We start from the raw sequence: 15,702 nt of genomic DNA on the forward strand, positions 1-15,702 counted from the left end.
CATTCTAGGAAGACCTTTCCTAGCAACTGGACGAACTCTCATTGATGTCCAAAAGGGAAAAGTAACCCTGAGGGTCAATGAGGATGAGTTCAAGTTAAATGCTGTCAAAGCCATGCAGCATCCAAACACACCCAAAGACTGCATAAAAGTTGATCTTATTGACTCTTTGGTAGAGGAGGTCAACATGGCTGAGAGTCTCGAATCAGAGCTAGAAGACATCTTCAAAGATGTTCAGCCTGATCTGGAGGATTCAGAGGAATTGAAAGAACCTCTGAAACATCCTCAGGAAGAGGAAACACCTCCTAAACCCGAGCTCAAACCATTACCACCATCCCTAAAATATGCATTTCTGGGAGAAAGTGACACTTTTCCAGTGATCATAAGCTCTGCTTTAAATCCACTGGAAGAGGAAGCACTAATTCAAGTGCTAAGGACACACAAGACAGCTCTTGGGTGGTCCATAAGTGACCTTAAGGGCATAAGCCCAGCTAGATGCATGCACAAAATCCTATTGGAGGATGATGCTAAGCCAGTGGTTCAACCACAGAGGCGGCTAAATCCAGCCATGAAGGAAGTGGTGCAGAAAGAGGTCACCAAATTACTGGAGGTTGGGATTATTTATCCTATTTTTGATAGCCTCTGGGTGAGCCCCGTTCAAGTTGTCCCCAAGAAGGGAGGCATGACAGTGATTCATAATGAAAAAAATGAACTGGTTCCTACAAGAACAGTTACAGGGTGGCGCATGTGTATTGACTACAGAAGGCTCAATACAGCCACCAGAAAGGATCATTTTCCTTTACCATTCATAGACCAGATGCTAGAGAGACTAGCAGGTCATGAATATTACTGCTTTTTGGATGGCTATTCAGGTTACAACCAAATTGCAGTAGATCCTCAGGACCAAGAGAAAACAGCATTCACATGTCCTTCTGGAGTATTTGCTTACAGAAGAATACCTTTTGGTCTGTGTAATGCACCTGCAATCTTTCAGAGGTGCATGCTCTCTATCTTCTCTGATATGGTAGAGAAGTTTCTGGAAGTCTTCATGGATGAATTTTCAGTATTTGGAGACTCATTCAGCTCCTGCCTTGACCATTTAGCACTTGTTCTGAAAAGATGCCAAGAGACCAACCTAGTTTTAAACTGGGAAAAATGTCACTTTATGGTAACTGAAGGAATTGTCCTTGGGCATAAAATTTCAAACAAGGGAATAGAGGTGGATCAAGCTAAAATAGAAGTAATTGAAAAATTACCACCACCTGCTAGTGTTAAGGCAATCAGAAGCTTTCTGGGGCATGCAGGATTCTATAGGAGGTTTATAAAGGATTTTTCAAAAATTGCAAAACTCCTAAGCAATCTGCTAGCTGCTGACATGCCATTTGTGTTTGACACAGAGTGTCTGCAAGCGTTCGAGACTCTGAAAGCTAAGCTGATCACAGCACCAGTTATTTCTGCACCAGACTGGACTTTACCATTTGAACTAATGTGTGATGCCAATGACCACGCCATTGGTGCAGTACTGAGGCAGAGGCATGACAAGCTTCTGCATGTCATTTATTATGCTAGCCGTGTTTTAAATGATGCCCAGAAAAATTACACAACCACAGAAAAAGAATTGCTTGCAGTGGTTTATGCCATTGAAAAGTTTAGATCATACTTAGTAGGATCAAAAGTGATTGTGTACACTGACCATGCTGCTCTTAAATATCTACTCACAAAGCAGGATTCAAAACCCAGGCTCATAAGATGGGTGTTACTTCTGCAAGAGTTTGATATAAAAATAAGAGACAGAAAAGGGACAGAGAACCAAGTGGCTGGTCATCTGTCCCAGATAGAACCAGTAGAAGGGGAGTTTCCCCCCTCTATTGAGATCTCTGAGACCTTTCCGAATGAGCATTTGTTTGCCATTAAAAAAATATCATGGTTTGCAGACATTGCAAACTATAAAGCTGCAAGGTTCATACCCAAGGAGTACAGCAGGCAACAAAAGAAAAAATTAATTACTGATGCAAAGTACTACTTGTGGGATGAATCCTATCTCTTTAAGAGATGTGCAGACGGAATAATCCGTAGGTGTGTGCCTAGAGAAGAAGCACAAAAGATCTTATGGCATTGCCATGGATCACAATATGGAGGCCATTTCGGAGGTGAGCGAACAGCCACCAAGGTCCTCTAATGTGGTTTCTACTGGCCTACACTCTATAAGAATTCCCGAGAGTTTGTACGTAACTGTGACAGTTGCCAAAGAGCTGGTAATCTGCCTTATGGTTACGCCATGCCTCAATAAGGAATCTTGGAGATTGAGTTGTTTGATGTATGGGGAATTGACTTCATGGGACCTTTCCCACCATCATACTCAAACACTTATATTCTGGTGGCAGTCGACTATGTATCAAAATGGGTAGAGGCTGTTGCCACACCCACCAATGATACTAAAACAGTGCTAAAGTTCCTCCAGAAATATATCTTCAACAGGTTTAGTGTCCCTGGAGTACTAATCAGTGATGGGGGCACTCACTTCTGCAACAAACAACTTTACTCTGCCATGGTCCAGTATGGGATTCACCACAAGGCGGTGACTCCATATCATCCACAGACAAATGGGCAAGCTGAAGTTTCCAGAGAACTAAAAAGAATCCTGGAACGGACTGTAAGTACCCGTAGAAAGGATTGGGCAAGAAGCTTGGATGATGCTCTGTGGGCTTACAGAACAGCATTCAAGACCCCTATAGGGACTTCTCCATACCAGCTTGTGTATGGTAAGGCCTGTCATCTGCCCGTGAAACTGGAACATAAGGCCTACTGGGCAACTAGATTCCTAAACTTTGATGCCAAATTAGCTGGAGAAAAAAGATTGCTCCAGCTGAATGAGCTAGAGGAATTCAGACTCACTGCTTTCGAAAATGCCAAGCTTTATAAAGAGAAATAAAAAAAGTGGCATGACAGAAAGCTGTCATCTAGAGTCTTTGAACCAGGACAGAAGGTTCTGCTGTTCAACTCTAGGCTCAGGCTATTCCCTGGGAAACTGAAATCCCGATGGAGGGGACCATATGTGATTACAAGTGTGTCACCATATGGCTATGTGGAGCTTCAAGACATTGATTCTAATAAGAAGTTCATTGTTAATGGACAGAGAATCAAACATTATCTTGAAGGCAATGTTGAGCAAGAATGCTCAAAGCTGAGGCTAAATTAAAAAGCTCAGCAAGGTCCAGCTAAAGACAATAAAGAAGCGCTTGCTGGGAGGCAACCCAGCCATTAGCAAAACTCTTTCTGTTATTTTATTTTATTCTATTCTTCAGTTTATTTATTTTTAAAGCATATAAGGTCAATATTAACAAGGTAAAGAATCAATTGCATAAGTTCACAGGGTTACAGAAGGATTCAGAGCACAAAACAGGAAAAATGAGCTCACTGGCAAGAAAACGCCAGTAAGAGGCACAATTGGGCGTTAAACGCCCAAAAGGAGCATCTACTGGATGTTTAACGCCAGTAGAGATAGCCATCTGGGCATTAAATGCCAGAAAGAAGCAACTTCTGGGCATTCAGAAAAATGCCCAGTGACAAAGGAGTTTCTGGCGTTTAACGCCAGCTGGAAGCAACAGCTGGGCGTTAAACGCCCAAACCAAGCATCAAGTGCGCGTTAAACGCCCAAAACATGCAGTAGTTGGGCGTTTAACACCAGGATTGTGGGGGAGTAGGCAATTTCGTTTTCAATTCAAATTTTTTCCATTTTTATGTTTCAATTCATGATTTTCTACACAAACATGTTACAAATCCTAATTTTTCAAATCCATTTTCAAAAGATATCAAATGTATCTTAATTCATAAACCCCTTTTTTTTAAATCCTCTTCAAATTATTTTCAAATCATTTTTCAAAACAAATCTATCTCTTTTCCTTCTAAAATCTTTTCAACTCATCAATATCTTTTTCAAATCTTCACAACATCTTTTTCAAAATTTAGATTTATCTTTTTCAAATATCTCTCATATCTTTTCAATTTTAAATTACATCTTTTCCTATCACACTTATCTTTTCGAAATCACTTTTTCTATCATATCTTTTTCAACCAATTTTCGAAACCCACCCCCCTTCCCTTTAAATGTTGGTTCGGCCTCTCTCCTTCTCCTCTACAATTCGAACTTGGCTCTCCTCATATCCCTCTCCTCTCTTTTTTTTTGCTTGAGGACAAGCAAACCTCTAAGTTTGGTATGTTTATCCGTGATCACTAAGCTAATACCCACTAAGATCATGGCTCCTAAGGGAAAATAAACCGACTCAAGAGGCAAGAAAGAGAATATTCCAAAACCACTTTAGAATCAAGGGAAGTTCATAACCAAAGAACATTCAGACCATTTTTACAAAATAATGAGTCTAAGGTTAGTGATCCTAAACAAGAACTCCAAAGATGTCAAACTGGCCTATCCAAGCTTAGTCTCTCTGTTATGTAAGGATGCTGGGATAAAAATGGGAGTAGATAAGTATATCTCAGTTGAGCAACCAATCACCAAAAAGTCTATGGAAGGACAACAAGTGCAGGACGATCCCATTAAGAGAAAAGCATAGGAGTTCCTCTCGGAAATTCCTCAAATTGAATACTGGGAGCGCTTAGAAGCATCTATCACCAAGTTGCAAGAAGTTGTGGATCAACTGAAGGAAGAACAGCAAAACCAAAACAGCATGCTCTGCAAACTGCTTAGAGAACAAGAAGAGCAAGGGCGTGAACTGAAGGAATTAAAGCATCAGAAACTATCTCTTGAAAGGCAAAGCACTCCACAGACTAAAGAGGCATCCACCTCCCAGATTCAAGGTTGTTGAGTTCTAATCTTAGCTTTAACTCTGTGATAATTGTTCTTATTTGAGTTTTACCTTAGAAGTTATATATGAGTAGTAGTAATTAGTATCTATATTTTGATTTTATCTCCAATTAAGCTATAATTTATTTTTCTCATCATCATTAAACATGAATAAAATAGTAGATTTTCTTTAGAATAAGGAGGCAATATTTTTTTTCCGAGTTTTTAATAAGGAAAATTCTAATTATTTACATGTGGTGGCAATGCTTTTTGTCTTCTGAATGAATGCTTGAACAGTGCATATGTCTTTTGAATTTGATGTTTATGAATGTTAAATATGTTTGCTCTTGAAAGAATGATGAAAAAGGAGAAATGTTATTTGATAATCTGAAAAATCATAAAAATGATTCTTGAAGCAAGAAAAAGCAGTGAATACAAAAGCTTGCAAAAAAAAAAATTGGCGAAAATAAAAGAAAAAACAAGCAAAAAAAGCCAATAGCCCTTAAAACCAAAAGGCAAGGGTAATAAAAAGGATCCAAGGCTTTGAGTATCAGTGGATAGGAGGGCCTAAAGGAATCAAATCCTGGCCTAAGCGGCTAAACCAAGCTGTCCCTAACCATGTGCTTGTGGCGTGAAGGTGTCAAGTGAAAACTTGAGACTGAACGGTTAAAGTCAAGGTCCAAAGCAAGAAGAAGAGTTTGCTTAAGAACCCTGGACACCTCTAATTGGGGACTTTAGCAAAGCTGAGTCACAATTTGAAAAGGTTCACCCAATTATGTGTTTGTGGCATTTATGTATCCGGTGGTAATACTGGAAAACAAAGTGCTTAGGGCCACGGCCAAGACTCATAAAGTAGCTGTGTTCAAGAATTAACATACTGAACTAGGAGAATCAATAACACTATCTGAATTATAAGTTCCTATAGATACCAATCATTCTGAGCTTCAATGGATAAAGTGAGATGCCAAAACTGTTCGGAAGCAAAAAGCTATTAGTCCCGCTCATCTAATTAGAATCTGAGCTTCACTCAAAACTCTGAGATATTATTGCTTCTTGACTCATTTGTATTCTATTTTATTTGTCTAGTTTCTTGGGGACAAGCAACAGTTTAAGTTTGGTGTTGTGATGAGCGGATATTTTATACGCTTTTTGGGGTTAATTTCATGTAGTTTTTAGTATATTTTAGTTAGTTTTTAGTATAATTTCATTAGTTTCTAGGCAAAATTCATATTTCTGGACTTTACTATGAGTTTGTGTGTTTTTCTATAATTTCAGATATTTTCTGGCTGAAATTGAGGGAGCTGAGCAAATATCTGATTCAGGCTGAAAAAGGACTGCTGATATTGTTGGATTCTGACCTCCCTACACTCGGAATGGATTTTTTGGAGCTACAGGAGTCCAATTGGCGCACTCTCAATTGCGTTGAAAAGGAGACATCCAGGGCTTTCCAACAATATATAATAGTCCATACTTTACTCAAGGATAGACGACGTAAACTGGCATTCAACGCCAGTTCCATGTTGCATTCTGGCGTTAAACACCAGAAACAAGTTACAAGTTGGAGTTGAACGCCAAAAACAGGTTACAACCTGGCGTTCAACTCTGGAAATAGCCTAGGCACGTGTAAAGCTTAAGTCTCAGCCCCAGCACACACTAAGTGGGCCCCAGAAGTGGATTTCTGCACTATCTATCTTAGTTTATTCGTTTTCTGTAAACCTAGGTTACTAGTTGAGTATTTAAACAACTTTTAGAGATTTATTCTGGATCTCATGACATTTTTAGATTTGAACTTTGTACTCTTTGACGGCATGAGTCTCTAAACTCCATTGTTGGGGGTGAGGAGCTCTGCTGTGTCCCGATGAATTAATGCAATTATTTCTGTTTTCTATTCAAACACGCTTGTTTCTATCTAAGATGTTCATTCGCACTTCAATATAATGGATGTGATGACCCGTGACACTCATCACCATTCTCAACCTATGAACGTGTGCCTGATAACCACCTCTGTTCTATCTTCGATTGAATGAGTATCTCTTGGATTCCTTAATCAGAATCTTCGTGGTATAAGCTAGAATCCATTGGCAGCATTCTTGAGAATCTGGAAAGTCTAAACCTTGTCTGTGGTATTCCGAGTAGGATTCAGGGATTGAATGACTGTGACGAGCTTCAAACTCACAAGGGTTGGGCGTTGTGACAGACGTAAAAGGATCAATGGATCCTATTCCAGCATGAGTGAGTTTCACTGAGAGGACGGATGGTAACCATTGACAACGGTGATCCACCAACACACAGCTTGCCATAGGAGGAACCTTGCGTGCGTGAAGAAGAAGACAGGGAGAAAGCAGAGATTCAGAAGACAAAGCATCTCTAAAACTCCAACATATTCTCTATTACTGCACAACAAGTATTTAATTCATACTCTTTTATTTTTCGCAATCCAAACTGATAATTATAATTGATATCTTGACTAAGAGTTACAAGATAACCATAGATTGCTTCAAGCCAACAATCACCGTGGGATTCGACCCTTACTCACGTAAGGTATTACTTGGACAACCCAGTGCACTTGCTGGTTAGTGGTACAAGTTGTGAAAAGTGTGATTTACAATTCGTGCACCAACTATGCATGTGGTGTCTAGATTCTCTCGATGCACTAAAGAATTTCGTGTTAATGAATACGGATACAGTTGGTTCTAATGAGATTGGAAATGTCGGATACAAATTTATGTCAACGCTACTGAATAGAGGATTTTGAAACAAGGAATTTTGGGTCTAAGGTGATAACCATGGGCAGATAATGTTTAACGTGTATTTGAAGCTAATGCTGCAATGTAACATGTAATAGAATGGTATGCTGAGACTCATGATGTAGGAGGTGGTGATGGGCCTTTTTCTTTGATTTAGAAGGCCTACCGCTAAGCTAGCGGCGAATTCTATTCACTATGCCAAATCGAGTGGTTATGTGGAGGAGGAGGAGGAGGAGAGTGAGTCTGATCCGGAGTATATTATTGAAATGTGGTCATCTAGTGAGAGTGGTTCTTTGGATGAGTGTGTGACAGAGACTTTAAGTGGTGGGGTGCTCAATTTTTTCTTCCTCCACCATTAGCTATTCCTCAAGTATCAGATGTTCCAAATTATTATTGCACTCTGGACCTGGATGCCATATAGCTGGACGATCCTTTTAACCTTGGCTAAGGAGAAGATTACATGGATGATAGAACTGAATTTTGGATGGACTACAAGTTTAAGAGTAGAGACCTAATGCATCTAACTTGTGTCGTCGTGAAGAATCCTGCCTTCATGGTGGTCTCTACTCTGATGTCCCCATCTAGCCAACCTATTAATAGAGATTACATTACGTTATATAATAAATATTGCAAAATTGTAGCTTAGCATGAAATGAAGTTTACGTACCTCGCAGCAAGAAGGAATGTCACTATATCCCTTTTGGTCGGATAAGAAGCAATAAACATCCTATTAACATCTTATTAACACTAAACCAAATATGAAACTTAATTTGCTCCTCTGCATACTAAACCAAATATATCAAACAAACAATTGGTAATATTTTAATAAACATTTTATTAACATTTTAATAATGTTTAATCATCATTTTAATATTAGTTTTTCAAACTCAACAAAACTTGTCATCCTCCAATTGAAAACATGCAAAATTTCTTGCGGAATATGTATCGCACAAACTAGTTTTTCACATACACCAGCCTATCGGAAGACATTATAATGGATTTCATACTGCAAAGTAACAAATACATGTGAATCCAACCTCAAAGTGAAACCATCTTTATATTTTTTTCAAAGACATAACTTTACCTCATAGTTTGGACAACCATAAAATAGTTTACCAGAATTTTCTGTCGTCATTGAGTACTTTATCACCGTCTAAAACCCGCACTTTGCAGAAAACGGCGTGCTTATCTCCCCTATTGCGCGTTCTGTTGCTGCTGTATGGTCTTCCAGTAGAGTTGTTCCTACTTGAGTTACTTTGACTTCTCTTCGCACCTCCTATCATCATACACGCAGAAGAGAAAACAAGATGAATTGGAAAATAGAAGAGACGACGAAAAGGAAAAGACAAGAATTTGGGAATTAGAATTTTATAATTCAAAATGGACTAATTTGGGTATTATAAACCAATTTCTGATACCAATTTGAATCATATTTAATTTTCGTTCACATCAGCATATAGTTGGAATGCTAACTTGACACTTAACGTTTTAAATCATCAATGTTTACACAGCCTTCTCCAAAGGACTAATGGAGATACACATTTTTGAGTTTAGAAAATTTAGTTAGTTATTTATAAAAATAAAGGACTAAATTGAATAACAATTTGAATTTCAATACCATTTTAAATATTTACTCTTTAAATATAGACAAAAAATATTCAATTACGAATGTTACTTATAATGAATGTTTACCATTCAAGATATAGCCAAAATGTCAATGGATACACAATATCCAAGATTGTATAAAATGGTAAATACCATATTACACATAAATGTAAATAAAATATATTTTTTTATTATTCACAGTATCTTTCAGTCCAACAAGTTAAGGATTAATTCGTCGCAGATTGAAACTTCATTTAAGAGTTTGTTGTTAGTCAATAAATTACTACATACACAAGGTGGGATTCGAAACCATACTTGTTTAAGCAAATAAAATACTTATTTATTTATTTTTTTATTTTCCACGGTATCCCCCAACTCAGCATGTTATGGACTAATCTGTTGCGGTACTAAGCTCCATTTAAGAGTTTGCCGCTGGCTAATGAGTTGTTGCATGCACAAGGCGGGATTCGAACCCCAACACTTACATAAGCGGACTAGTAAATTAACCACTAGACCAACCAATTTATATAAAAAATCCAAAGAAAAATACATAGTCCAAATCTGATGACTCGGAAAAAAAAACACAGAAAAAGAAAACAGGTGGGTAATTTTTCCTGAGTGTTAAATATTCATGCGGGAAACGAGTTTTTTGTCAAAAAAAAAAATAAAAATGCGTGAATGATGTCGTTTCAAGAATCAGATAACAAAAGCCCTAATTCCATCAAAATGGAGAGCGGATAAGATATTTCCATGGTTTACCTATTTCCATTTTCCGTAGGTAGCTTGTTCATGTCTTCAACCTTTAATGCTTCATATTTCTTCTGCTAACATCAATCACAATCACAAATTCACAATGTACACAAATGTTTCCAAAGCCCATGCATTTCCTCTCGCCGCCAAATTTTCTTCGCAACCCAGATGCTTCAATTCACCCATCGCCTTAAAACCTCGATCTTTACCTCATCACTATAATCAAAAACCCTCCCAAAACCCTAGCTTGAAGAAGGTAGTCAACCCCCGTGGCTTGATGCTAAAATTTGCCAGAAGATATTGTAAAGCCAGAAGCTTCTCAAGCTCTTATGCTGGAAAAATGGATGGAGGGACTAGTTCTAATGGTGCTGGAAAGCAACTTCCTTGGTTAGCAGCCAATGAAGCCAAAGCGTTGGAGAGAGCGAAACCGAATAAGATTAGTAGCTCTATTCAGGAAGGTTCAGGAAAGAAGGTGAATACCAAGTCCTCTTGGGAGCAATCGGTTGAGAGGTTAGAGAAAGCAATAGTTCATGATCATGAAGGTTTTTCTAAGCCAGGACCATCATTAGCAAGTAAAGAAAGGAATAGCGGATTGGCTGAGAAAGTGAGAGTTCAGAGGACTGAGAGAAGTGATTATGGAACCAGGTATAGGAAGTTTGATAATCATGATGATGGTGAAGTAGGTGATGGTGAAATAGAGGAAGCCATTGATGATCCAAGGTGGGATAACATAAAGAACAGGTACAGGGAGATGGGGGTAACAAAAGTTGGATCAGAAAGGCCTGAGTTTAGAAGATGGAATAAGCAGGAAAATTGGGGTAGAAAGACTTGGAAAGAGGCCACAGAATCCACTGTGCCTAAGATTGTTGGTGAGGGAATCTATGGGGTTGGACCGGTTTTGGCTGCACTGTCAGCTGAACGTAGGGAATTCTATGCATTGTACGTGCAAGAAGGTTTGGATTTGAGTAGTAACAATAGGAAGAAAAAGGACAAGAAAGGATTTGAGAAAGTTCTGAAGATTGCGGAAAAGGTTGGTTTAACTATAAAAGATGCATCAAAACATGATCTAAATATGGTAGCTGATAACCGTCCTCATCAGGGTTTGGTATTAGATGCTTCACCACTGGAGATGGTAAAAATAATGCAATTGGATCCTGTTTCTGTTGATGAAGGGAAGGGTTCTCTCTGGGTAGCCTTGGATGAAGTTACCGATCCTCAAAATTTAGGGGCAATAATTAGGTCTTCATACTTTTTTGGAGCTTCTGGGATAGTGTTATGTGCGAAGAATTCAGCTCCATTGAGTGGTGTTGTCAGCAAAGCAAGTGCAGGCTCACTTGAATTAATGGAACTTAGATATTGCAAGAATATGATGCAATTCTTGGTGTCTTCAGCTGAAAATGGTTGGCGAGTTCTTGGAGGATCTGTCTCCTCTAGAGCTATTTCTTTGGATGAGGTTGAGCCTGGTCCACCAACTATTCTTGTTTTGGGCAGTGAGGGTACTGGTTTGAGGCCTCTGGTAGAGAGATCATGTACTCGGTTAGTTAGGATTCCTGGGAACATTCCTTCTGATTTAGATAATAGTGAAGTCAACGATGTGAACCATGAGAGCTCTGGTAGAGAGTTCCTGTCATTTTTGGCCGTGGAAAGCTTAAATGTTAGTGTTGCCGCAGGCGTTCTTCTTCATCACTTAATTGGGAAAAATTCGGCTGGTTCTTTGCCAGACGGGTATACACAGACCAACTCATCTGAGTGAGATTGCAGGGGATAGTTTCAACTTTCATGTAGTCTTCTGTCTTCTCGCCTTAGTGTCTCATGAATCATTGTGCCCTGCTTTATTACTATTATTTTCAATATAGTTATGTTTCTCCTTATCTTTAGCTTGACCATGTTACCATTTTATGATCATTTAAACAAGTTTTTCTGATCGCAAGTGAGGTGAAATCACAAACTTGACTGCTTTTCAATGTGAAGCCTAAATCTATTTGTGACAATATTCATAGCAATGATCACTTGAACCAATAGTTGAAACTTGTTTTGGCTTCAACTTCCAAGCTATCCGACTCTATTGATTTACTTCATGTTGAGTTTGAATTATTCTTTCAAGCTTCATATGTGAGCTTTTATGTCTCAGGTTTATTATATTTGAAAATTGTTTATCTGCCAGTAAAATTGACAGGCTGCAATCAATAAAAGTGAATTGAAGCTGTGTGATGGTAAAATTGATAGCCAAGACTTCAAATATTTTAGGAGACACTTGGATTGATAAATTCCAGGGAGTGATTATGGTAAACGTAACTGCAGCATTACAAGTCATCATTTGCAATGCTTAAGCAGGTGAGTTTACATTTCATGTGCATTAAACACAGCAGTCCAGTTCTATCAAAATATGAGGGACTTTGATTGTTGTTGCTCCTGGATGCATTTTCATGTCAGTAGTTTAGTTATGACGGCTTAATTCCATGGCATATGAGGTTTTCCTCAACAGAAGTTGATATAATGGTATTCATCCCTGTAAATGCTCTCCAAACTAATGCTTGCTGTTTTATAACTTACAATTAGGTACACTTGGTAAGCATGATTCTTGAATGCCCTCCAATGCAGCTCTTACTCTTCCGCTGTTTGCAATTGGGCTGCTGTTGCTGTCTACAGTGCTATACATGATGAGTCGGACAAAATTGGAAAGATACAAAGACGATTCGCATATTGTCTTAACAAAATTGGAACGATACAGAGACGATTAACATGGCTCATTGCATAAGGGTATGGGGGAACTAAGATGATACAGACCTTGTGCACTTGCCAATTGCCATCATCATTCAATAATAGACAGACAGATAGACCATCAACACATCCCCCCAAGGGTAGTGCCATTTTTCTTTCCATAAAGTGCTTGCTTCTTGTGTCCATAGTTGATAGTTTACAGTTACAATGACTCAATAAATAAAGGGACTATTCAAGTGAAGCAAGTTTTTTCACAACATGAGAGGATGTTAGTCAATAGCATAAATATCATGGTTCATTGATTCATGGTTAGCTTGCATTGCATAAAATAATATGAATGAAGGGAAATGGGAAATGGAAAATGGGCCACATTAGCAGGGTGAGCGGTATTCCATTAGAATTAGAACATCAAAATCAATAATAGCTGGCATTGGCAATATCATGTGATTAAGTAAGGTGGGGGCACAGTTACACTTGGATCCCAAGTTGCGTTTCTGGAAATCTTTTGTTCCATTCCAAATTTCCAATGCATCATTTTCATCAGAGACGAATACCGAATATACGCCTTATGTGATTGTGATGCCATGGTCATGGTCCCATTTAGTTTTCATTAATGTGGTATTATAGTAGGTGATCCTTTTCTTATGTTATAATAATATTAAAACCAGCATGATTTTCAATAATTGTCAGCTTCTGCAAGAGCTATTTCCTTCGAATTAATAAATAATCTTGTTTTGGCGTTTAATTACGATTACAATTACAATTTTCGATTATGATCGTTTTTTTTAGTATTAAAAGCAGGAGCATGCTTCATGGATCCCCACATGGGCAATCCGTAGACACCAAATTACGAGATTAGATCTTCTGTTTTCTGCTTTGTCCCTAAACTCCTTCCGAAATCCTACGTCAGTACGTCATTTTTAAGCATATTCATATTTTGCGTTACATATTTTTATTAAAAAACGAATCTGAAGATACATAATATAATCATTTGAAAAATAAATGAGAGAAATCATCCATTGTTATGGTATTAATCACTAGGGCTAGTGACTCCATCGGCCCATCCTTCGGCTTTTTGTTTGGGCAAATTGAGTTCTATGAGAGGTAAAATTAATAGGTATGATGTAACATTCAATAAGACTGTTGCTGTTGAGACTTTGGTTGAATAGTTAAATATGTTGTCTCTTAATATATTGCATTCGGATTCGAAATTTGGTAATAACCAAATAGTAGATAGAATCCTTAAATTTGTGCGTAATATAATGTCTAAAATTGAGGGTTGTCTAATCTATCCGACAAAAAAAATTAATAGAACTAATTTTGTACTATAAGGACAAAGAAAGAAGGATCATTTAACATGGCTTTCTTTAGCCCTTCACATAGATTAGCATACAAATACAATTGTGGCAGAGATAGATCAGATTAGAATATTTGGACAGAGAATTGCACCCTCGAAGTTGCTTCTCTTGTCCTCCACTATTGTACTATCTCTTATTATCTCCTTTTTTTTTTTTTTAATAAAGGATGATTGTACTTAATTTGCTTCAATGATTCTTGCTAAATTTAATCCAAGTGTTATTTTCCACGTCCAAAAATAAAATTAATTTGAGATATGCTGGATATGAGGGTACACGTTATTATATTGTGAACTAATCACTTCTTTTTTTTTAATTAGTAAGATTAAGAGTGTATTTGGAAAACACGTTAGAAGAGAAGAAATAAGTTTAAATTTTTTAAAAGCTTCAATTTTTGGTTTGACAAATTTTTTATTCATAAACTCAAAAGTGATTTTACATTCAAAATCACGTTTACAAGAAGCAACAATTTTGAACTTCTGCGTTTTAACAACGGGCCATCAATATTCAATCTTTATTTACATTTTACCGAATTTATTTTTATATATGTTATTGTATTATTTTATTTAAGTTAATATCTATTTTAATAATTTTTTATTTAAAAATAATTTTGAATAGTGTAATCTAAACAACATTTATTTTACTATAATCCATTTTGATATAAAAATTACCAAATATAAATTACTTTAACACAAATTTACTTTTTATTAAAATTAAATTTACAAAATCAATTTTATACCAACTTTAATTTATAAAATATAATTTTTTTTTTTTGTGACTGTAAAATATAATTTAAACACATTAAGCATTGCTCTATATGTTAAAAAGTTACATATAAGTATGTAACGTAAGTAATAACACGTATGAAAGGGGCATGTGCAAACTTCCGTGTTCTAGTTGTCGTTATAGGTTGTAAAATAATCTTCTTTTAAAAGAAAGAAGAAGAAGAAAAAAATTTAAGGGTTCAAATATATCATAATAATAACTAATAAAGAACTATATAAATGCGAGGAATAATATTCGGATCCTAAGAAAAGGATCTTTCATGTTTATTGGGTGATTAAAGACCGAATAAGCACGTGACACCTTGCATGCTATCAATGTTCCCTTTAAACGTATGAATAACCACCAATCCAACGGTCTCTCCCCCTCTTCATCAGTCAGGAACTCACAATATTCAAAACAAATTTCAAAACGAAAATGAAATGTTAAGTTATTGTATGATTAAAGATATTTATTTTAATAAATCATTACGTTAAAATTCTTTAATTATTGTTCTAACAAAAAAAAATCTAAAAGCCTTTTTATCCTTCCCTTTTCCAAACTTTCTCTTTTAGACCTTCATTTTTTTTTGTTGAAAGAGACTTTTGTTAATATAAATTTGGTTAATAGTTATAATATTTTCAAAAAATCATGTATAATTTTGTTTGGTTATCAAAAGGCCAAATACTTTAAATTAGTTTCTCAAAAGATACTACTATAAGTCAGAGTACTTATTTTGTCAATTAAATAAATAATTGTTTAATATATTATCACCTAATAATAAAATGACTAATTTAATTGACAATATTTTTTACGAATTAATTTAAGGTATTTTAGTTTTAGAAGATAAATTCTTACACAAGTTATTTTTGAGAGGGGCCTAAAAAGAAAAGAAAAAAAATAAAAAAGTAAAATATTATGGATATACAAAAAAAAAATTAAGTATTAAGTTAGTTATTATATA

General features: G+C 36.6%; 1 protein-coding gene across 2 annotated transcripts; it reads left to right on the forward strand.

The window, feature by feature from the left end:
- LOC107630185 (uncharacterized tRNA/rRNA methyltransferase slr0955) lies at positions 9,814 to 13,304 on the forward strand. Of its 2 annotated transcripts, none has more exons than XM_016333258.2 (3): positions 9,814 to 11,681; positions 12,065 to 12,234; positions 12,460 to 13,304. In XM_016333258.2, the coding sequence occupies exon 1, from the start codon at positions 9,956 to 9,958 to the stop codon at positions 11,651 to 11,653; it is 1,698 nt and encodes a 565-aa protein (XP_016188744.1). In that variant the 5' UTR covers positions 9,814 to 9,955; the 3' UTR covers positions 11,654 to 11,681; positions 12,065 to 12,234; positions 12,460 to 13,304. The 2 variants fall into 2 exon arrangements, with proteins under 2 accessions (XP_016188744.1, XP_020974334.1); XM_021118675.1 differs by having other exon boundaries at positions 12,502 to 13,304.

This window comes from Arachis ipaensis, chromosome B03, assembly GCF_000816755.2.
Source record: "Arachis ipaensis cultivar K30076 chromosome B03, Araip1.1, whole genome shotgun sequence".
Taxonomy (NCBI): Eukaryota; Viridiplantae; Streptophyta; class Magnoliopsida; order Fabales; family Fabaceae; genus Arachis; species Arachis ipaensis.